Source organism: Molothrus ater, chromosome 4 (assembly GCF_012460135.2).
Source record: "Molothrus ater isolate BHLD 08-10-18 breed brown headed cowbird chromosome 4, BPBGC_Mater_1.1, whole genome shotgun sequence".
In the NCBI taxonomy this organism is placed as follows: domain Eukaryota; kingdom Metazoa; phylum Chordata; class Aves; order Passeriformes; family Icteridae; genus Molothrus; species Molothrus ater.
The window spans coordinates 66828793-66851144 of record NC_050481.2 but is presented as its reverse complement, the minus strand read 5'-3'; the positions used below and the strand labels follow the sequence as shown (position 1 = coordinate 66851144).

The 22352-nt window shown below is 45.6% G+C and overlaps 1 protein-coding gene across 4 annotated transcripts; it reads left to right on the top strand.

Annotated features, from left to right (window-relative positions):
* The first annotated feature begins 52 nt into the window (after window positions 1-52).
* Window positions 53-22229, top strand: IMMT (inner membrane mitochondrial protein). 4 transcript variants are annotated; one of them, XM_036382923.2, is made up of 15 exons: window positions 53-166; window positions 5238-5314; window positions 5717-5906; window positions 7256-7376; window positions 9565-9645; window positions 10682-10783; window positions 11279-11415; window positions 12550-12653; window positions 14557-14692; window positions 15707-15836; window positions 17566-17580; window positions 18575-18798; window positions 19905-20036; window positions 20419-20548; window positions 21272-22229. In XM_036382923.2, the coding sequence occupies exons 1-15, from the start codon at window positions 122-124 to the stop codon at window positions 21877-21879; spliced, it is 2232 nt and encodes a 743-aa protein (XP_036238816.1). In that variant the 5' UTR covers window positions 53-121; the 3' UTR covers window positions 21880-22229. The 4 variants fall into 4 exon arrangements, with proteins under 4 accessions (XP_036238816.1, XP_036238817.1, XP_054370558.1 ...); XM_036382924.2 differs by lacking the exon at window positions 9565-9645; XM_054514583.1 differs by lacking the exon at window positions 17566-17580.
* The last annotated feature ends 123 nt before the right edge of the window (window positions 22230-22352 follow it).

Sequence of the window (22352 nt, the reverse complement as noted above, 5' to 3'; positions counted from 1 at the left end):
CCTGGCGGGGCGGGAGCGCCCCGCGCAGGCGCAGTGCCCGCTGAAGGGGGGACGGAGGCGGCGCCGGCAGGACCCGCGCAAGGCGCCTTCCCGCGGGCCGCGCCGGCCGCCGCTCCGAGCCATGCTGCGGGCGTGCCGCCGAGCGGGGCTCGCCGCAGCCAAGCAGGTGAGCGTTCCCCGGGGGAGCCCCGCGACCCACCCCCACTGTGACCAGCCCTGCGACTGGTGCGGCCGGGCCAGGCCTGCGGGGAGGGAGGAATCCCTGTGACCGCGGCTCGGCGCGCGCTGAATGACTCCGCACGCGCGGGCCCTGATTGGCTGCGCAGCCTTTGACGGGCGGCTGCGGCCGCCAACGGAGGCTGGGGGCGGGCGCTGGTCGGCGGGGTGTACTACCAGTCCCAGCGTGCATCGCGGCAGCACAGCGCGGGACGGAATGAAGCACCACCGCAAAGCACGCTGGGATTATTAGTCCTTAATGGGTGGCGGGGAGCCGCGTTGCTTGCTGGGGGCTGTAGTGTCGGCCGCCATGGCCGCGCTGGGCCCGCAGCTCCGCTCCGCTGCTGCCAGCCCACAGCCCGGGACAGAGCCGGGAGCCGCGGGCGTGGCCCGGGGCCCGGCGGGGGCTCTGTGGGGACACGCACAGCCCGGCGGCCCCGCGCGGATGGCGCGTGGATGGGCGGCAGGCGCGCTCCCCGTCGGGAAGGACGTGACCTTGCCTTCCCCGGCGCGGCCTCCCGCCCGCGCAGCCCCTCACGGACCCGACGGGGCCGGTTCCCGCAGGACTGGGACCGACCCGCCCCGCTGTGCAGCGTGGGGACACGAGTGATGGCAGCGCTCGTGTGTCAGGGATCCTTCTGTCCGCACGGTGGGACACAACTCGCGGTGCCGAGGGCAGAAGTGCCCGTGGGACTCGTGCTGTGTGTTCTGGATCTTTGCCTCTCCTTATCAGCGGAGATAAGCATGGTGATGTGCTCTGGAGCCTTTTTAAAGCAGTAGGCCAACTTTAGGAAGCCACAGGGATTTATAGGTGAGGCTGACTCTTTTATCAAGGCCCCAAATTGTATTTCAGCTGCCTGATAAAAAATAACCTGATTAGATCACTTTTATATCCTGTTTTCCACCCGGTGTTCATTACCCTCTGTTCACACGATTTACCAAAAGAGAAGCTGTAGGTTCTTCCCTGTAAAGCTCCAGCCTTTCCCACTGCAGCAGCTGCATTTCCTCTGCTGCTCTACATGGCTGGAGAGTCCTTTGGTCACCTGATGGCCACTGAAAAAGGGCTCTGGGTTTGCCTGGCTGTGGAAAGTTTCATCTGGAAGTTGAGAAGACAGAAACCAGGCTTTGGCAGATATTTATCACTCGAGGCTATTTGCATGTGCTTGGCTTTAACAGAATGTGTCTGGAATGAGTGTACAGCTCCAGAAGAGCCAGGGTGGTGCTTTGCAGCTGGAAGTTGGTCATCAGGCTATAAATATTTGGTGAAAGAGTCACAGAGTGGTTTCTCATTCCAAACCCCCTGCCCTGGGCAGGGACACGTTCCACTATCCCAGGCTGCTCCAAGCCCTGTCCAGCCTGGACATGGACACTTCAGGGATAGGACATCCACAGTTTCTCAGGGCAATCATCACACCACCCTCGCAGGGCAGAATTTATCCCTAAGAACTGTGCAAACACAGAGATGCCACAGCACTCTCTGAAGTTTGTTATCTGTAACAGAGAGTTGGTGGTAGAGACTGGGAAAACTTCAAGAATTCTTTCCTTCCCTCTTTCCTGTTATTCATTTTTTCCTACTTTCATTCTTTCTGTGAGCTCTTTATTCATTCTTTCCTACCATGAGCTCTGTGTGTGGAGCATCACTAAACTTGTAACAATTGAAGTGGCTTTGAGAGGAGGGGATCTTCAACACTCAGAAATGTTTTCTGCTACATGTGCAGTGCTGCAGAGAGACTTTTCTCTTAATTGAAGTATTTTTGAAGTTTTCTGTGAAATGAACAGGGCTTTTAGTAAAAGTGTGTGATATTTGGCAGAAATCTTGAATGATGGGAAGTCAGAGTTCTGTGGTGTGATGTCCTTGTTGTACCTGATCTCTGTCTTAATGAAGAAAAACATCTCTCAAGTTTCTGGTTTGCTCTTTCTGTTGAAGTGCACAAATCCCACGTTACAGAAATTCTGGATCAGGATACTCGAGCCTGGTGCCTAAGAGAGGGTGAACTGGAGCTGAATGAGCAGAGGATGGTGTGTCCTGGCCATGGTTATTTGAAATTATGCATAAAGTATAAACCTGCAGGGCAGATTTGATTTGTTTAATGATGTTCTACCATGCTGCTCTTGCCCTGAGCACTGTGCCAGAGCGAGCTCACTTGGATATCCTTAAATGTCCCTAAATCACTGGGCTCATAATACTAACCAGAGTGAAGGTGTGATATGCCCTGCTAAATGATTCTTGTGGTGATTAAATAGTGGGTAATGAATGCAAAATAATAAGTATTTAAAAAATTGAGTGGAACAAAAATTATGTAGAGTTGCTGGAGGAGGAAGAAATAGAAGCAGCTGCCCTGCAGTGCCCTTGCTATGGGCATCCTTGCTGTGTCCATGCTGCCTCTTCCAAAGAATTTTCTGTCTTCTGCAGGACAGAAGGACATTTATTTCTGCCTTTTGAAGGGCACAGCAAAGCACATGTGATGAATTTCTCCAAAATTCTTTGAGGCATTATTACAAATAAATGACGGGGGCCTGAAAATTTACAAAGTCCTGGAAATTTTGCAAAGGGGAGATTAGAAATGACCTGCTAATTTCTGTATTATGGTGGTACAGCAAATACAAGTAATATTATTATGGTGGCCAAAAAAGAACAATTTAAAAATTGATTTTTAAAAAAATCAGTGATTTTTTGAGGTATTAGTGTATCTGGATGTGTGAGAGGAAAAATTTGGCTTCTGTTCACAAAACTTGGGTACTTACAGATTTTCATTTGCTGTTCCACTGGCTGGCTGTGGAAATTTGTTGCAGTGGCTTGAAAGATGGAGTTGGTGAGGGCTTGTTTTGGGTTTAATTACTGCTCCCATTGCTACATGTGTGAGAGTCCCAGTGCCAGAGATGGAGGGCCTGTGTTTTGGTTCCTCTCATCTGCATGAAAAATAAATAGAAATTAGGATTTGGCTAATTCTAGAACAGTTAATCATGGAAGAGATCTCAGAAGATCATCTGGACTAAAATCAATAATGCCTCCAAAAAACCCCTCCTGGTGTATAAAGCTGAGTTAAGAGAAGCAGGTGTTCTCCTCTGCCTTGGTTCTCCCTGAGCACAGCCTGATCCTGAGGGCAGGAACTGATGTTTGCTGAAGGTGTGGAGCCAGATGGGTCCAGTGTTTGCCATCAGCAGCTGTGAGCAGGGGTTTTAGCCAGCAGGGACAGGGCTGAGCTGGCCCAGAGGGCAGGGACAGCCCGAGCAAGGATGTGGGAGTGACAGTGGTGCAGGGTGGGATCATCTCCAGAAAGCCTGGCCAGGAGCTCAGAAGTGATGGCTCATTTCCAGGGGAGCACCAGGCAAAATAGCACAGTCCCAAAGTGTTGGAAGGGACTGGAAATTCAGTCTGAATTGATGAATAGAAAATCAGTGGTTTTTTCCCTTCTCATTTTATTGGATTGAGCTGTATGCATAATGCTGGATTATTTGCTCCTCCTGTGCTTCATGGTGTAACAGGGACATGCTGAGAGTCAGGAGCACGTTCAGAAGTTAACAAAATGATTTGTGGTAGGTGGGTTCAGAAGTTGGTAACAAAATGATTTGTGAGGCTTTTATTAGTGAAATTCCCCTTGAAAGGAGCAGTGAAGCCTCAGGAAGTGCTCCTGGAGCAGTCAAGTCAGAAAATGAAAAATGTTACAGAATATATTTATTATTTTGTTGCCCTTTCTATCCATCCCAATCCAGAAAACCACCCACAGGGAGGGCTCCTGGAGGTCTCTGGGCTAAGAGGAGCAGGCTTCCTCTTGCTGAACATGTGCTCCTGCTGCTAATTAAAAATGTTTTGGCTGCCTTTGTGGAAAGAATAAGAATGCAGTGTTCCTGCCTTTTCCTGTCTGTGCTGTTGGACAGGGATAGGACCTAAACCACAAGAGTTGTGCATGTTATTGCCATGTGCAAAAGAAATACAGAAACTTGTCTTTTGGGGTTATGTTGTAGTGAAGCATCTCCCAGTTTTTTCTTTTTTAAAGAAAAAATTCCCTGTTGGGCAAAACATCTCAACTGTGGGAAAAGTTCTTTTTGTGCCTTGTACTTTGATTTCTCATGAGTCCTGTATTTCCCTGTTAGTAATTCCCATGTGGGGAAAGAACCTCTGAGGCCAACAATATGTTTTCTTCTGTAGGCTTAGAGTAGCTTAACCAGTCCTTCAGAGAAGATAAAAATCTTGGTAATGTGGATCTTGTTAAGTAGAATATAATAAAATATCACTCTTCATATACTAATTTAATTTATATTATAATCTGTTTTCTGTCTGCAAAGTGTACATGTTAGTAATTCTTTTAAAGGAGTGGTCTTGGTTTGGAAGCTTAAGGAGAATTGCTTGTATATCTTAAAATTAAAAGTAGTTTGGAAGCTTAAGGAGAAATGCTTGCATATGTTAAGAATTAAAAGTAGTTTTAAGCATTTCAACAGCTGTTGTTGTGTTCTGCTCCACTCACACTGAGCCATTCTAGTATGTGACATTGAAATGCATCTGAAACTAACCCCGTTGTACTGCCCAGCACATAAATCAGCAAAATAAATGCAGAAAGAAGCTGGGGTTGGGGTTTATTCCTTCTCATTTTTCAAATTTTCAGTTCATTTTTCAAAGAATTTCATGACTTCTTAAAAAGCCCTGAACCTGGAAGCTGCACATGTGTTCCCAGGAAAGAGTCCAACGTTGTAGTGCTGGTCACAGCTGTCCTACAGAGGCACTGAGGCTGTGGCAATGGAGCCATGAGTGCTGCTGTCAGAGGGAGATGTCCCTGTGTCCCTGCTGACCCTGCCAGAGCCCAGTGCTGCTGTCAGAGGGAGATGTGTCCCTGTGTCCCTGCTGACCCTGCCAGAGCCCAGTGCTGCTGTCAGAGGGAGATGTCCCTGTGTCCCTGCTGACCCTGCCAGTGCTGCTGTCAGAGGGAGATGTCCCTGTGTCCTTGCTGACCCTGCCAGAGCCCAGTGCTGCTGTCAGAGGGAGATGTCCCTGTGTCCCTGCTGACCCTGCCTCCTCCCCACAGAACAGTTGCTGTGTGAGAGCCTCGCTCCGTCCATCGCGGCCGCACCGTGGATATGCCACCCACTCCGGGGACTCCGGGTACGTAACTGCTCTGGGGATGGGACTGGTTCTGCATTCACCTGGGGGGCTGCTCCTTGCTTTCACAGGGGAGCAGACTCCTGGCAGTGGGATTTCTGCGTGGAGTAAATCCTGTTCTCATGGGGCGTGTTCCTTGTTTGGTTCCCTCAGATTTAGATGAAGAAAATGAAGATGATCAGTATTTATCATGGAAGTTATGGGCTGGCATCTTACTTTGGGTTAGTCACTAAGCAGTGTTGTACCAGGCTGAAGGTGATTTAGCGCAGGTTCTAGAGCAGAGTGGTGGTCCCCAGCTGTAAGCTGAAAACTCACAAAGTGTTTGATGTTTGCCATATAACTTATTTATTTATTTATTTATTTATTTATGTAATTTACGTCCCTTTCACTCTTCTTTCCTCCCAGTGTTTCTGTGGGCAAAGTCATTGGTGCAGGTCTGCTGTTTGTGGGTGGAGGGATAGGTGGAACTGTCCTGTATGCCAGCTATGACAGACAGTTCAGGGAGAGTGTGGAGAAGACCATTCCCTACTCTGACAAGCTCTTCGAGATGGCACTTGGGCCTGCACCTTCCAGCACACCAGTGCCAAGGAAACCAGTAAGTGTCTCCCATCCACCCCCACACATCCACTCTTCTGGTTTGTGAAGAGAGTGTCTGCACTTAGGTTTCAAATTCTGATTAATTTTGCTTTGTGCTAAGAATTTAAAAGTTTAAGAATTATGATTCCTTAAATTCATGAAGTCCACCAAGTTCTTACTTGGTGCTGCAAAAGTGATGCTTGTACATTTCCCATTGCCATCTCATGATTGTGGTGTGTGGGCTGTAAAACTTGTTTTTATTTGCAGTAAAATAATCTTGTAGAATCCCAACTGAATAGCTGCTCTGCTTATACTCAGAAATAGAATGGGGAGAGAGAGAGGCAGGTGACAGGCTGGAATTTAACTGCTTTACTAGAGGCTTAGTGTAGTTAGTGGTGTAGCAGAATTACAAAACTTACTCTAAATGAAGTTAGTTTAAAGAAAACTGAGAACATTCTTGAATAAGTAAAGATTTGAATGGTACAGAGCCAGGCATAAGCATCATGGTTCGAAATCTTAGTGGCACTACCCTGGAGAAAGGAAAATCTGATGCTGCCTTTGGCACAACTCTGGAAATTGAAACCTGGAAGTTTCTCTGCTCCTCCATGTGAAAGGAAACACTTCCCAGTAATCAAGAATACTGAAAATCTGCTCTGGCCATGGCTTTTTTGAGCTTTCAGAAGCCATTTGGCCTTCAGGAAACTCAAAATATTTTGAATTGAATTTTAAGAAAGCTGTTCTTAATGAGTAGGGGAATATTATTTAACAAAATTTTCTCTCTTCTTGTTTTAGCTATAGTTTGTGTGATCATCCAAGCTCTTGGTGCCTCCCAGGGAATTTGCAAACCAGATTGGTCAGCAGAGTTATCAACTCTCCAGTCATGGCTCTAACTCAGATGGTTTTATTTTTGCCTTGTGGCTTTCCACAATGGATATTAAGGGATTAATATCATAAAATGTCACAATACTCTGTGTTTGAGTGTTTGTGTGCCCCAACCACCAGCATCCAAAGCCTTTCAAAAGGAAATCAGTGGAGCCAAACTTAGGGTTTCTGCATTCAGCACACTCAGAAGTGCTTGGAATATTTGGGGCATGAAACTGTTTTTTATGCATAATTTAATAAATATTTGTTTATAGTGCAAACTGCCACAATTCTACCTGCATTTTTGAAGAGGAGAAAATCATAAAAATTCGTTCTGAATTAAAAATCAAGTCAGGGCATTAGATGGCTGTTTTAAATTGCACTTGGAAGCTCAGATTTATGGTACAGACACCTGGATATGGGAAAGTTTTTTTCCATTATACTGGAATTGGTGAAATCCAAGCTGTTTGAAAAACTGATGATATTTCTTATTTCTGAATTTTCAAGATACAGCAAGGTCCACTGAAGATCTCATCTGTAGCAGAAGTAATGAAGGAGTCTAAACAGCCTGCTCCCAAATCTCAGATAAGCAAACCAGAAGGTGCTGCTCCTACAGAGGAAAAAGGAGGTAAATTTATAGAGTGTCATGTACAAAGAAGGTAATGATGTACAAAGCAGCAAATGACCTTATGATCTCCTGTATCATATATGGTAGAGTAGATTAAAATTGTCCTTTGAATGGTTGAAGGTAAATATAGGAATTTCTTAGAATTAATTTTTTTTTGCTTTCCAAGTCATAACATTTGCATAAAGTGGCTTTAGCTTTTTCTTTCCCCTATTTTTTTTAAGAAATCTATTTAATTTAGAGGATATTTGGAATCTGAGATAAAGAATTAGTAACCTTCATAGTTTAGATGTGAGACTCAGCAGGAAGAGAACTTTGGGTGCTGGACTCTGAGGCTCTTGCAAGCACAAGATACTTAATTTTGGATAATTACTGGGCTATTGTAAAGCCAGATCAAATGGAGCTTGTTTAGAGAGGAGCACTTGTGATGTCTTGTTATGTTTATCTCTAATGGCTCTGTGTATGTGTAACTAATATCTTGTTGCTGTTTATCCAGGAAATCATCTTCTTCTGGAAATAATAACATCCATATCCAATTAATATTTTTCTACAGAGGAAAATTAAGTCTTATAGCCCTGTTATTATATTATAGCACTTAGCTTGGAATGGTTTGGAAGAGAGCTTAAAAAACATCTAATTTCAACCCCCTGCCAAGGGCAAGCACACTTTCCACTAGACCCAAAAGTCCATCCAGCCTGGCCATGAGCACTTCCAGGGATATGGGGCAGCCACAGCTTCTCTGGGCAGCTTGGTCCAGTGCCTCACCACCCTCACAATAAAGAATTTCTTCCTAATATCTAATCTAACCCTGCCCTCTGTCAATGTGAAGCCCTTCCCCCTTGTCCTGTCACTCCATGCCCTTGTAGAAGACCATGTCCAGCTCTCATGTAGGAGCTGGAAGGTAATTGAAGGTGTCCCTGGAGCCTTCTCCATGCTGAACACACCCAGCTGTCCCAGCCATAGCAGAGGGGCTCCAGCCCTCTGAGCATCTTTGTGGCCCCCCTCTGGACTTGCTCCAGCAGCTCCATGTCCTCCTTGTGTGGGGGGCCCAGAGGTGGATGCAGCACTGCAGGTGGGGCCTCAGCAGAGCAGAGCAGAGCAGAGGGGCAGAATCTGCTCCCTTGACCTGCTGCCCACACTGCTGGGGATCCAGCCAGGACAGGTGGTTTCAGGACTGCCTGTGCACCTGACAAGATCATGTTAAGCCCTTCATCCACCAGCACCTCAAATCCTTCTCCTGGGCTGTTCTTGATCCATTCTCCCCCCAGCCTGTGTTTGTGCTTGGACTTGCCCCAACCCAAGTGCAAGATGCTGCACTTGGTCTTGTTGAGCTTCATGAGGCTCACACAGTCCCACCTCTGGAGCCTGTCCAGGTCCCTGTGGGTGAACATCCCTTCCCTCCAATGTGTGACTGCACAGCTCAGCTGGATGTCATCAGCAAGCCTGGCAGAGGGTGCTTCAGTCCCACTGCCCAGGTCACTAACAAAGAGGTTAACAGTCCTGGTCCCACTAGTGACCTTGAGGAACACACTTCTCACTGCTGTCCACTGGACATTGGGCCACTGACCACAACTCCTGAGTATAACCATGCAGTCCAGCCAGTGCCTTATCTACAGAGTGGTTCATCCATCAGATCCATGTTTAGAGATAAGGATGTCATGCAAGACAGTGGCAAATGCCACTTCAAATTTCTGAAATCCAGGGAGATGATGTCACTTACTCTTTTCTTATTTAGCAATGCTGCTTCCTCACTGGAGGGTCTCTCTACTCTGTCATGCTGCTCAGGCAGCCTAGGTAGCAGACCCCCAATGTAATGTCACCTATCCCTGCCCTCCCTCTAATCCTGACCCCTAAATTATTGGTTGGCTCCTCATCCATTCCCAGGCAGAGCTCCATGCACTCCAGTTTTCATTGACAAAGAGGGTGATTGCACTCCTTGTCTCCCCTGCCAGGCCTTCCTAAAGAGCCTTCATCCTTCCATTCCAACCCTCCACTCACAGTTGCCATCCCACCATGTCTCCATGAAGTGAACTTCCCTTTTCTGGGCCCCCTTTCCCAGCAGCTTTGGTTTAACCCCTCCTCACCAGCTCAGCAGGCCCTGGCTGAAGATGCTCTGGCCATGGTTCTGTGGCAGATGGAGCCCATCTCCCCAGCTGTACTAACTGGTGTGTTCTGCAACTGTGTTTAACAGCAGGCAAGGCTGCAGCACAGATCATCTCTGCAACAGGGGTAGCCGTGTCGGTGCCAGCTCCGGAGATACAGACTGAAGAAGGTGACAAAAACCTTGTGAATACAGTGAAGAAAACCCAAATCCTGTAGCTTCATGTGCATGCAGTCTTGCTTCTGTGTTGGTATTTGTCATTGTTGAAAGGTGTGAGTTTCTGTGCCTTGTGTAGAGAACTTCCATCATCTGTTAATAGAATTTGGGCACAGTGAGAGCTGCAGATGACTGGGACAGGTGTAGGTGTGAGCACGAGAGCAGAGCCTGCCTTTGTGCAGAACTGAACCTGCACATTGCAGTTTGCCTCTGCTCTTGGTGGCTTTGTGATTGCTGTTCAGTAGGGCATCTCTGCCCAGGGACACGTGAGGAAAACTGTGTTTATTGTTAAACTCTGCAAGAGACACCAGCCTTGAGATGATGAGATTAGATTATATTAATTCTTTTAGTTAGGAACATTTCATAGAAAGCATGCCAGGATTAAGTACCTGCTGCAGAGTAACATCAGCATTATTCAGAGGTGACCTGATGGGTTTTGTTGCAGCTTAAGGCTGAGAGCTCTGGGCTGTCTCCTCAGTTCAGATGCAACTTGCTGTTGATCTTGTTAGGTCAATTCTCACTCTTAAAGGCATTTTTAGTGGTTGTAGGCAAGGAGTATAATTGTGATCCACCATAGCCTTCTCACTCATCCTTTGTTGGGCTCTGCAAGCATGCCAGAGGAGAACTGAGAAAAAGCAAAAAGGGAGATTCACTTGAAATTTAACCTTGGTTCTGTAAGTGTTTCTCACTTCTTGCTTTGCCTTTGACTTCTGAGTCTTGTGTAATTTTGCAACTAGACAGTGGAAAATCTCCAAAGGCATGTGAGGTGTCCATGCTCTTGTCTTTAAGTTATGAGACTGGCCTTTGTAGTATATATGGATATAATCCTTCAGGTAGTTCCAGCATGGTTTTGAGCAGAAGTCAGATCTACAAAGTGATACCAACTACAAAAATCAGTTTTGATAAAGTTACTTCCCTACAAGTAACCTCTGTACACTAATTTGGACTCTCCACTTAAGCAGTTTGTCTCTTTTTTTTTACTTCTGAATAGGAAAACAACACGAAGCTTCCCATGCTGTAAAAGAACGGCCACCAGAAGAAGTTGCAGCCCGGCTTGCCCAGCAAGACAAAGAGGAGCAAGAGAAGGTATCAGGTGAGTCCACACTGTCACTGTTTCTGTGTGTGTTACATGGGACAGAACTGTGGAATTGCACTGGCTTTATAGTCCTAAGCTCCTTACACACCTCTTGGATGTGGGAGTGGTAGTGAAGCTTCTTCCACCCACTCATAAATAACTGAGAATTGAAAAATTATGGAAAAATTGAGGTTGGAATAGACTTCAGGGTTCAATGAAGATATGAATATTTGTTTCCAGAATTATTAGAAGTGAACATGGGATATACTGCACTGCCCTGCAGTCTCATGAGAGAGGTTTCCACTGGGTGGTGTTTTGCTCTCCTCAGTACCTTGCTCCAAATTAGGAGAGCATTTTGGTGATCTTCTGTAGGCTGCTGTTTAATTCCCAAACTGCCCAGCCCTTTTACATCATAGAAGGTAATTTAAGAGACTTAGAGGCTGTAACATGTTATTTTACTAATTATAAAGTTCTTTTCTTTATTGTTTAATTGACTTAACTTTTTTTTTCCAGCCCTTGCAGCAACTCTAGAAGGAGCCCTAAACACAACTGCTCGTGTAACCCTTCAGGCTATCACTGCTCAGGAGTCAGCTGTGCAAGCAGTGAATGCCCATTCCCAAATACTGAAGGATGCCATGGATGATTCTGAGGTAAATTGGACAAGTGGGGGCAATTTTTTTTTTCATTGTGTTCAGCAAAACTTCAATCTGAATTAAAAATAAACTTAGAATCTGTTCTTGCAATGCCTTTATCACAGTTTTAACTCACCTTTCCATTTGTGAAAGGTGGTATAGTCAAATAATACAGTGGTTTTGAATTTGAATTTTGTTGTTTGGGTTTTTTTTTCCAACTCCTCTATTTTCTTTTTGCAGGAAGAAAATTCAAGTTAAGGCATTAATAGTTTTCATACTGTATTTTAATTAATTTTATTTTAATTCTCAACTTAAGATCATGCTGTCCATCCCAATAATTCCACTGAACTTTTTCCCTTTGCCAGCATCCTCTTCTGGATTTTGTTTGTTTCTTGTCAGGAAATAGGAAGGGGATGTACAAGTGATAACATTTGTGGTGTGCTCGTGCCAGAGTTTGTGTGGGTCTGCCACTGCCCATTGAGTTCTGGAGCAGAGATAAAATTTAGTTGTTAATCAATTAGCAGAGACATGGGCAACCAACCAAGCACTCAAGACTTAATCTAGTAGTTAGTAAAATAACTGCCTTAAGAGATTGCTTTTAAGCTTAATAACTAAGCTTAATTTAAAATCAACTTTAAAGTATTATGGTACTCTAAGTATTAAGTTTAAAAGCAATTTTAAAGTATTACAGTACTGTAATGCATGTGGAGATTTCCCCACTATAGTTTGTGCACCATACAGTGATTCTCATGTAAGCTCTTCTGGGTGAATAAAGCTCTGTGGCTCAGGAAGAAAACCCATTAGGAATTAGAACAAAACCAAACCAAAATGTTGGAAGGGAAAAATCAGTTGTAAAGCTTCCAGCTGTGCTGCTGAAAAACACAAGAATGGTGCTCAGATTGAGGGAGATGTTCAGTGACCAGGCTTCCACAGTGTGTAACCCTTGTTCAGGGATTGCAGTGACCCTGATGAGGAGTGTGTGCTACCCAGGATGCTGGGGGAAGGTTCCCACTGGGGGTACCCCTTGTTCAGTGATTGCAGTGACCCTCATGAGGAGTCTGTGCTCCCCAGGATGCTGGGGGGAGGCTCCCACTGGGGGTACCCCTTGTTCAGGGATTGCAGTGACCCTAATGTGGAGTGTGTGCTCCCCAGGATGCCGGGGAGAAGAAATCCTCGCAGTGGCGCACGCTGGAGGAGGCGCTCAAGGACCGCAGGAGAGCCGTGGATGAAGCTGCTGATGCCCTTCTGAAAGCCAAGTGAGTTGCTGGATTTAAGCCTTGGAGTAAAAAGTTCCATTGCTCATGTGAGGGCTGGCAAACACCAGATGTGTTTCTAGAAAGAATGGAGTCACCTGTGTTCATATTGAATGATCTGTTTATGGCAAATCAAAAGGTGGTTTAATACACATTAGCCATGAGCATTTTAATTTGACATGTGCAAACCTTGGGTGCCTGTGCACAAAGTCCTCCCTGTAGCAGAGAGTCTGAAACAGTCCTGTTCTTTGTAAGAACTGATTTATCTCCTTAATACTAACAGAGTGCTGGTAAGTTCAAGTAAGATGAAAAAAAATCCACAGTCTTTTTAGTATTATTGTTGAATAATTTTGTTAATAATAAATGTATTGTAAATCTCTTCTTCAGTCTGGAGAAGAGAAGGCTCTGGAGAGACCTTCAAGCACCCCAGCACCTAAAGGGGATACAAGATAGCTGGGGAGGGACTTTTTACAAAGGCAGAACAAGGGGGGATGGCTTCAGCTGACAGAGGGCAGATTTAGATTGGATATTAGGAAGAAATTCTTAATTGTGAGGGTGGTGAGGCCCTGGTACAGTTTGCTCAGAGAAGCTGTGGCTGCCCCACCCCTGGAGGTGTTCCAGGCCAGGTTGGATGGGGCTCTGAGTGACCTGTTCTAGTGGAGGGTGTCCCTGTCCATGGCAGGGGTGGGACGAGATGATCTCTAAAGTTCCCTCCAACCCAAACTGTTTGAGGATGACTCCATGACTGCACTCTGTACTGAGTCAGCAACATCACCAGCTTCTTTTAGTTGTAGTGAAAAATTTAAACCTTGCAGCATCCTTTGGCAGTTCCCTGTGTCTACAGAATTGCTTTTAAGCAATTTGATTTTTACTGAGCACAAGCCTAAGAAAAACTTGAATTCTGAATGGCAGCACTGCTCATACCCTGGGGTCTGTATGACCTGTGTTCATGTGCCCTGAGTGTGGTCTGTGGGCACTGAAGGAGCAGAAATAAAATGACAAACAATATCTCCAAGATGCCCTTGTAGTGAGGTTAGAAATAAATTTGGAAACCCTTTGATGTTTCTGAGGCTGAGAGGGTAACATCATCCTTGAAGCTGCATGGTTGCTATCACATTATAAACTTCCCTTATCTCTGATGTTGCTGGGCTGACTGAAATTAGTGGGAGGTGTAATTGAGGTTTCATTGTTAAAACAAAGCTAATGCAAACCCCACATGCAGCAGCTTTCATTCTCTATTGCTCTACTGGATATCTTTGCTTTTATTTATTTTCTTAATTTACTTATTTTAAAGCTTGTTCCTTATTCTAATGAGGTCATTGGAAACCTCCATTGGTTTGAATGGATTTGGAAAAGGAACATTTTTTCACTTTTTCCTTGATTTCCAATTGTGCTAGAGGAAAGCATTTCTTTCCTAATTACAAAACCCCATAATCTATCTTTACAGAGCCCTATAAATTCTCTCCCATCCTCATTAATCTCCACCAGTCACCATGTCCAAAACACTTCTGCAAGCGTAAGCCATCTATGTTAAAAATGTTTCCTTGCTGCTGTTACGTGCTGGAAATGTCTGCTGTATAATTCTAACCTAATTTTAATCTCTAATTCTAGTTTTACTAATTCTAACTCCTTTCAGTGAACTTCCATCTTCCCTCCAGCTAAATCCTGAATACTAATTGCAGTATAAATAATGCTCATTGTACATGGAATAGCTACACTGACATCTTTAGGTTTCAGGCTGTGGGAAAAAAGTAATCCTTAGTTAAAGCATCTTAGAGTTGGTAGATAGGAAGCACCAGTAGAGTTACCCAGTAGTTGTTCCTGTAAATACCAACAACATAAAGTAAATTTTCTTTGGGTGATAAGCCCTGTCTGTGTTACACTCAGCAGCTGTTTCTCTTTTCAGAGAGGAGTTAGAGAAGACAAAGTGTGTCATCGAGAAGGCCAAGAAGTCTCAGCTGGCAGGAGCCAAACCTCACATTGTTGCTGCAGAAGAAAATCTCCATCATATGATTGTGGACTTGGACAATGTGGTGAAAAAGGTAAAGCTTCCTCAGACTGTTTATAATTGCCTCTAGAGTGGGGACTCCTTGGCAGCTTGTGCAGACCTCCCATTCCCAAATCCTCTGCAGGGGGTGAGATATTTCATAGAATCACAGAATATGCTGAGTTGGAAGGGACACACCAGGATCATTGAGTCCAACTCCTGGTCCTGCACAGGACACCCCAAGAATCCCATCCTGTTCCTGAGAGTGTTGTCCAAACACTTTTTGAGCTCAGACAGGCTCAGTGCTGTGACCATTCCAGTGCATTGTGAACTATTAATCCATCCTCTTGTAGCTATACTCAGGCTTTGAGCTGGTTATACTGCCAGTAATCAGACATGGCAAGATCTTCATGAGAACTTGAACTCTGTCTTGAAAGAGCCTCCAGGTGGCTTGATGGTCCCCCAGTCCTTTCTGTTGGCAACTTGTAATTCTTCACTTGATTCCAAGGGAATTTACCACAGGGTTAGGGAGGAGTTCAGTGTGTGTGCTGATGACTTGGTGGTAAATCACTTTGCACAGAAGATTGGGAAAGAAATGTAAAGGTGAAGTTTATCTCCCTTTGCAGGACAGCTGGTAATTCATCAGGTGTGTTTGAGGTGAATATGGCCTGATAGTGGGAACATCAGAACTCACTGAGGATGGCAGCAATCACAGGCATGGCTTACTAGGCCTGTATGATGGCTGTGAGCAGAGGAGAGGAGCTGGAGATGTTTAAGATGTAAACTGAATTTAAGATACTCTTAGTCCTGCCCAGGCTACAGACTGGCTGTGTAGTTACACTGGGCATGTGAGGCAAAATGGATTAGTTAAACTTCCAGCAAATAATTATTGTGTAAGAGAGGTTTAATATCACAGGATGGGTTTTTGTGCTCTCCCAGGTGAGTTTGCCTTGTTTGGGCTGGGAGTTGATAAGTGCCAGTATCCCAGGGCTTGGCTTTAAATGAAATGTGCCTTCAATTTCAATTCTTGCCTTGAAAAACAAATGAATCTCACCCCTGTTTGTTCCAGGTTCAGGCAGCACAGTCTGAGGCCAAGATTGTGGCTCAGTACCATGAGCTGGTGGTCAAAGCCAGAGAGGAGTTCCAGAAGGAGCTGGACAGCATCACCCCTGACGTGAAGCCTGGCTGGAAGGGGATGAGTAAGTCTGGCATTGGAGAGGGGTCACCTTGTGCTCGTTGCACTGTGGTTTGTTGTGCATGGCCACTCAATGTCCACCATCCCAGTTCTCAAATTTTCACAGTATTTGGTTGGTCTGAAGTGAAAATGATTTCACAACTCAATTAAATAATCTAAAGCAGGTGTTATGAAGAGAATCAGTTCTATCTGTGCTGTATGGGAAAGATCAGAAAACAGAAAGTTGCTCTTGTGTGATAAATGTCATATTGGTTGTAGGAACATCTCTCCCCTCCCTGGTATTTCAGGAAGGGAGTCAGATCATTTGAGATTTCAAATCAAATTTCAGTATTAATCAGTAATCATGTACTTGGTTAACTTTGTCATTAGAGATATTATAGAACACTGCTGTTACAGGGTGATAAAGAACTTCCTGAATTTTTCTACATCATCACTGAAAGGGAGAGGTTTCATTGTTTATACCCTGCCTGCCCCAGTACATTTTATTTCTGAGCTGACACAGTAACACACCTGTAGCAGCAGCCAGTGCTGCACAAAAGCAGTGAACAGTCAGCTCCCCCCCAGTAGTGCTCCCTGCACACTCCTTGCCACAGGTGCTCCTACCTTAGCTGCTTTCATTTTAAAGACAAGCAGAGTTGCAGGAGGTGGATTGTGTGTGTTCACCATTACTGTGGGTGAGCTCCTGCAAGAGCCCTCATGTGGTATGTCCATGGAACAATTACTGTCTGGGGTAGTTCAAAGAAATTAATTCCCTAAAAACCCCAGATTGACAGATATTTCTAGTCAGGGTTTAACATAAGTGTGCTAAGTGATCTCAGACTTTTCTAGCTGATGTGTTCAGAGGCAGCTGTTAAGGCTTTATTTCCAAGTTACAGATTTTTTTATAGAAGTAGTACCTGTCATTTGAAAAAAATGGTGTCAGTATTGCCTTAATATTTTTCTTGAAGTATACAGTGTAGAATTACAACAGATTTTCTTAAGGCTACTTTATGCTTTAGGAATGTGGACCTTAGTCCACAAAATAATTTTCCTGGCTAAATGGATACACCAGACCTTTGGAATGGTCAGTTTTCATTTAAAAAACAGCCAACCTCACACCCAGTATATGTGGGGAAAATATTTGAAATTAACAAATTGTTTGTGGAGTTTGCTTTTGGAGTGTTACTAGTTCTGAAAAAAAACCCCCAACTTACTTAGGCTCCCTGGGGATGGAGAGCTGCCTTTCCTTGCACAGGACAAAATCTTGGGTTTTGTGATCACTGCCCTTCTGTAGGAGGAAAGGGAAGCTCCTGGTGGCTTCCATGTGCCCCATTTCTTACTGGTGTGACTTGCTGAATGGAACAGACTTGTTGGGTCCTTGACTCTCACTGCCACTGGGGATTTTGTTTCCTGACCAACTCCTTCTGTTTGTATGACCCTAGAAACGTCAGGCTGAAATTTCCAGTGTCCTGTTGCGCTTTCCTACTTCAAACTTCTGTTCCTTGCTTTGGCTGAACTCAAGTGTCCATCTATGGGTTTCCAAGGGTGGTTTTAGTGGTTGGGGTGTCTTGGGCTACATCTTGACTGTAACACAGAGACTTTTATACTCCACATACTATTCTTCCTGAATTCCTAAGGACTTGGTCTCATGTTTGAGTCACTGTAGATAAGCTCTTAGTTTCCTATTTTACTTTTGCATGACTGCCTTGCTGTAGTGAATGTGCACTAACTTTTCCAACTTCTTTCTGTTGCAGAGATAACTGACTTAGGTGAGTTACTATCACTTGTTCTTGTCCCTTGAAAGTTACATCTCTTTGTCCTTTTTATGTTTGTGTGGGGCATGGCTTTAAGTTACAGGCAGTTATCAACAAAGGGTGAAAGGTGGCATTCCTTGAAAATTTCAGGCTGAGGTATGCCTTGGGACCCTTTCCAGTCATGTTGCACTCTTGGCTTAAACCACAAAGGGATCTTTTTGTAACCCTGTTACACTCAACAGCTGAGCTTGGTGCTGCTGGTCAGCTTTCCTGCTGGACAGTGAGCACCACTGCTCCAAGTCCTGCTGTGCCAGTCCTTTGGCCAGCGCTCAACAGCAAAGGTGACTGAAGGACTGGGCAATCTTGCTTGCTTTAGACCCTGCAGGAATGCTTTCCCAAGTAGTCCCAGCTTTCCATACAGATGATTTAGCTGACAGCCAGTGCAAAATGAGCTGCAGCTTTTTATAAAGCCTTTCTCAGGTCACCAAATGCTGCAGGGATACTTGGGTCCTCCTGTTCCAGGTACAATGTGGTTGTGAATTGTGCTGCCCTCTGAGTAGCCAAACCTGGGGTAAGGAATCTGATTAGGAGCAGTTCATCTGGAGGACTGGTGAAGAGAAAATGTAATTCTGTCTGTCCCTCCCAGTGACATTCCCTGCTGCTCTGTGTGCTGGCAGAGGGGAACATATGTGGTGGTGTAAAAACCAAGAAATGACAGAGCTGTTGACAGTCTCTGAGTGTGACATGGATATGGAAGTGTAAATTACAGCTGGGAATAATTTGGAACAAACCAAGATAATTTCTCTCCTGGAATGAAAATACAGTTCAGAAAGTGGTCTCGGGTGGGCATTAGCACAGGTCAAGGGCTTGAAGTGCTCAGGGACCTTCCCTAGAACAAGCTCACATTGGTCAATATGGAGCCACAGAGCACTCGAGTGGGAGGCAGGGGGGCCCTGCAGCAGTTTCCCTGTGTTCCCCTGCCCTCCCTCATGGCCTGTGTTCCCTTCAGCTGGGCAGCTGTCCACCGACGACCTGAACTCGCTGATCGCGCACGCCCACCGGCGCATCGACCAGCTGAACCGCGAGCTGGCCGAGCAGCGCGTGCGCGAGCAGCAGCACATCGAGGCCGCCCTGGAGAAACAGAAACTTGAAGATAAAAAAGCGTTCGAGGCAGCTGTGGCCAAAGCGCTGGAGCGTCACAAAAATGAGATTGAATTAGAACAGGAGAGGAAGGTAAAGTGGCTAAAGCACCTGGTTAAACCTTTGGGTCAAAAAGAAGGTAGAGAGTTAATGGAAAAGGCCAGAGGGACAACTGGGATGTTCTGGGTAGTGGGAGACTTCACATGGGTGACTCCCAAGCTAAACATGAAAAGGAATCACAGAATAATGAGCTTGGAAGAGACTCTAAGATCATCGATCGAGTCCAACCCATGCCCTCGCACCTCAACCAGACTATAGCACCAAGTGCCATGTCCAGTCTTTTTTAAACACATCCAGGGATGGTGATTCTACCACCTCCCTGGGAAGAGAATTCCAGTACTTTATTATTCTTTTGGTGAGAAATTTCTTCCTAATATCCAACCTATACCTTCCCTGATGTAGCTTGAGACTGTGTCCTCTGTTCTGTCAAGAGATGTTGAGCAAGGAAAATGCTGCAAAGTTAGAATGGTGAAATGAGACAGGGAATGACTTTGTGAAGTTACTTGGCTCCTGTTGGAGATAGGATTACTGGGTCAAAAGAAATCCTAGAATGATTTGGGTTAGAAGGGATTTTCAAGATCACCTTGTTCCAACCTCCTGCCATGGGCAGAGACAGATTCCACTAGACCAGGCTGCTCCAAGCCCTATTGAACATGGTCTTGGAAGGGGTTGGGGCAGCCACAGCTTCTCTGGGCAGTCTCTGCCAGTGCCTCAACACCCTCACTGAGAATTTCAGTGTTTGATCTGACCTTGTGTGGCCATTATAGGACTACACAGGGAAAAGGTAAAGTCTCTTTGGTTTGGAAGCTTGTTTATAAACCAGCTCCAAAAGTGTTTGAGTGTTTGATTTGACATGTTACTGTATTTCTTATATATTACTTGGGTAGCTGCACTAAGTGCCTACTGAGTAACCAGCAGTTACTGACATGGTGAACCACAAATCAATTCCTTAACATCCCTAGGAAAAAGCTCAGCTGTCAGACTGGACCTCAGCAGGTCTTTAAGCTGAAAGAGAGGCTCTGTCAGTGCCACTGCTATGACATGTGCCCTCAGTAGTCACTGCTGTGATGCTGTGGCAGTGTGTGACAGGCAGCTGAGCACTGGTGCTGCACTGCACCCTCGTGTGTGTGTGTGTGCAGGTGGAGGAGGTGCGGGAGGTGATGGAGAGCGAAATGCGGACCCAGCTCCGGCGCCAGGCTGCTGCCCACACCGACCACCTCAGAGACGTCCTGAAGATCCAGGAGCAGGATCTAAAGGTGGAATTTGAGCAGGTAAGGGAGAGGAGTCCCCAGGGGAATTAAAAAGATATTTAAACCCTTGCAAAGCACAGGTTTCATATGACAGAAGTCCTGAAACATGTTCCAGGGGATGGAAATGGGAGCTGGGGAGGGAAGCAAGCTTACCTTGAGGTGATACAGAGTGACTCAGTGTCTAGGTTTTATTCAGATTTGTCTGAAAAGCTTTTGCTGTAGGTGATAAATTTTTGACACAATTGCAGTAACTATTAAATTCACCCCAGTAAGGTTTCTTACCGGTATACTGTATTTACTGTATGCATTGGCCCTAACAAGGACAACAGATTTATAGAAATGTCTTTAAAATAAGGTAAATATTATTAACCTGCTGTTTCTGTTACTTGTATTGCACTTTCAGAACCTATCAGAGAAGCTCAGTGAACAGGAGATGCAGTTCAGACGCCTTACTCAGGAACAACTTGACAACTTCACCTTGGATATAAACACTGCCTATGCCAGGCTGAAGGGAATTGAGCAAGCAGTTGAGAGTGAGCACTGAATTCCTCTTTCTTTAAGGACTGTGTTCCCCAAATGCCCCTTGCCCAAAGTTGGGCATCTAAACCCAGGCTTAGGCATGTAGCTCACACTGCTGAGCACCCAGCAAATCCCAGATGAGCAAAGTCCAAGGTGGTTCTTTCAAAAGTTGCCTTGTTCTGGCTCTAAGCTGTGGGACAGTGTCACAGACATGTTTTATGAAAAATCCTTTCCTTAGGATTTTTTCTCCTGAGAAGCTGAGAGGCCTCAGGAACAAAATGTAAACAATGATTGTCTGCTGCTGTGGAATGCAACAGGTGCATCTGTGATTGGTCTCATGTGGTTGTTTCTAATTAATGGCCAATCACAGCCCAGCTGTCTGGACTGTCTCAGTCACAAGCCTTTGTTATCATTCCTTTCCTATTCTTAGCTAGCCTTCTGATGAAATCCTTTCTTCTATTCTTTTAGTGTAATATAAAAATATATATATTTAGTTTTAATATAATATAATATAAAATAATAAATTAAGCCTTCTGAAACATGAAGTCAGATCCTCATCTCTTCCCTCATCCTAAGACCCCTGCGAACACCATCACAGGACAGACTTGCTTTAGAGCATGTGCTGAGTGGGGGGGTGGCTGCTTTGGAAAGCAGAGGCTGGAGAGGGATGGCTCTTGCTGCTTGTTCTCAAAGCCACACGTGCCCACCTCAGAGCCCCTTCTCGGGTTCCCTTGCAGGTCACGCAGTAGCAGAGGAGGAGGCCAGGAAGGCGCATCAGCTGTGGCTCTCAGTGGAAGCGCTCAAATACTGCATGAGGTCAGGCACGGGGGACAGTCCCACGGAGCCCCTGGGCAGCGCGGTGAAGGCCATCAAGGCCAGCTGTGCTGACAACGCCTTCACGGAAGCCTTAACAGCAGCTCTGCCGCAGGAGTCCCTGACGCGGGGCGTGTACAGCGAGGAGGCCCTCAGGGCGCGCTTCCACACTGTCCAAAAACTGGCAAAGCGAGTGGCCATGATCGACGAGACCAGGAACAGCCTGTACCAGTACTTCCTGTCCTACCTGCAGTCGCTGCTGGTGTTCCACCCTCAGCAGCTGAAGCCACCGGCCGAGCTCAGCCCCGACGACCTCGACACGTTTAAGTTACTGTCTTACGCCTCCTACTGCATCGAGCACGGAGATCTGGAGCTGGCGGCCAAATTTGTCAACCAGTTACGAGGGGAGTCCAGGAGGGTGGCGCACGACTGGCTCACGGAAGCGCGGATGACCCTGGAAACCAAACAGATCGTGGATATCTTGACAGCGTATGCCAGTGCTGTGGGGTTGGGAACAACTCAAGTGCAGTGAGCTAGGATTGGAGCTTTGGAGAGAGTTCAGCTGTTCTGGGCCAGAGAGAAATCCCATGATCTCCTGAGGGTTCAAACAGAGCTGTTGGCAGGGGCTGGAAGCAGTAAATCAAAGCACGGGTACCGTCTTGTTTCCTTGCACTGTATTTAATTTCACCATCTGTTGTATTTTTGTTGGTTTTGAGTTGTCATGACAACCAGCTTCAGGAAGCTTCCCTACAATTTCTGTAAGAATTAATGTTTCCCCATTTTACCAAGTGGGCTTGTGATCGAACCAAAATAATGTTTGTAACCTGCCATTAATCATTTGCCACTTTGTCAGCTGAATAAAACAAGACTTCAACCACTTGCTCCTGCTGTTTAAGTCTCCTGTTTAAACATCAGCTGCATCTAGGCAGTACAAAGCTCAGTCTTTCTCCATGACCTGAAGAGTTAAAACTCGAATTTACTTCTTTCAAGGAGCAAGAAAGCAAG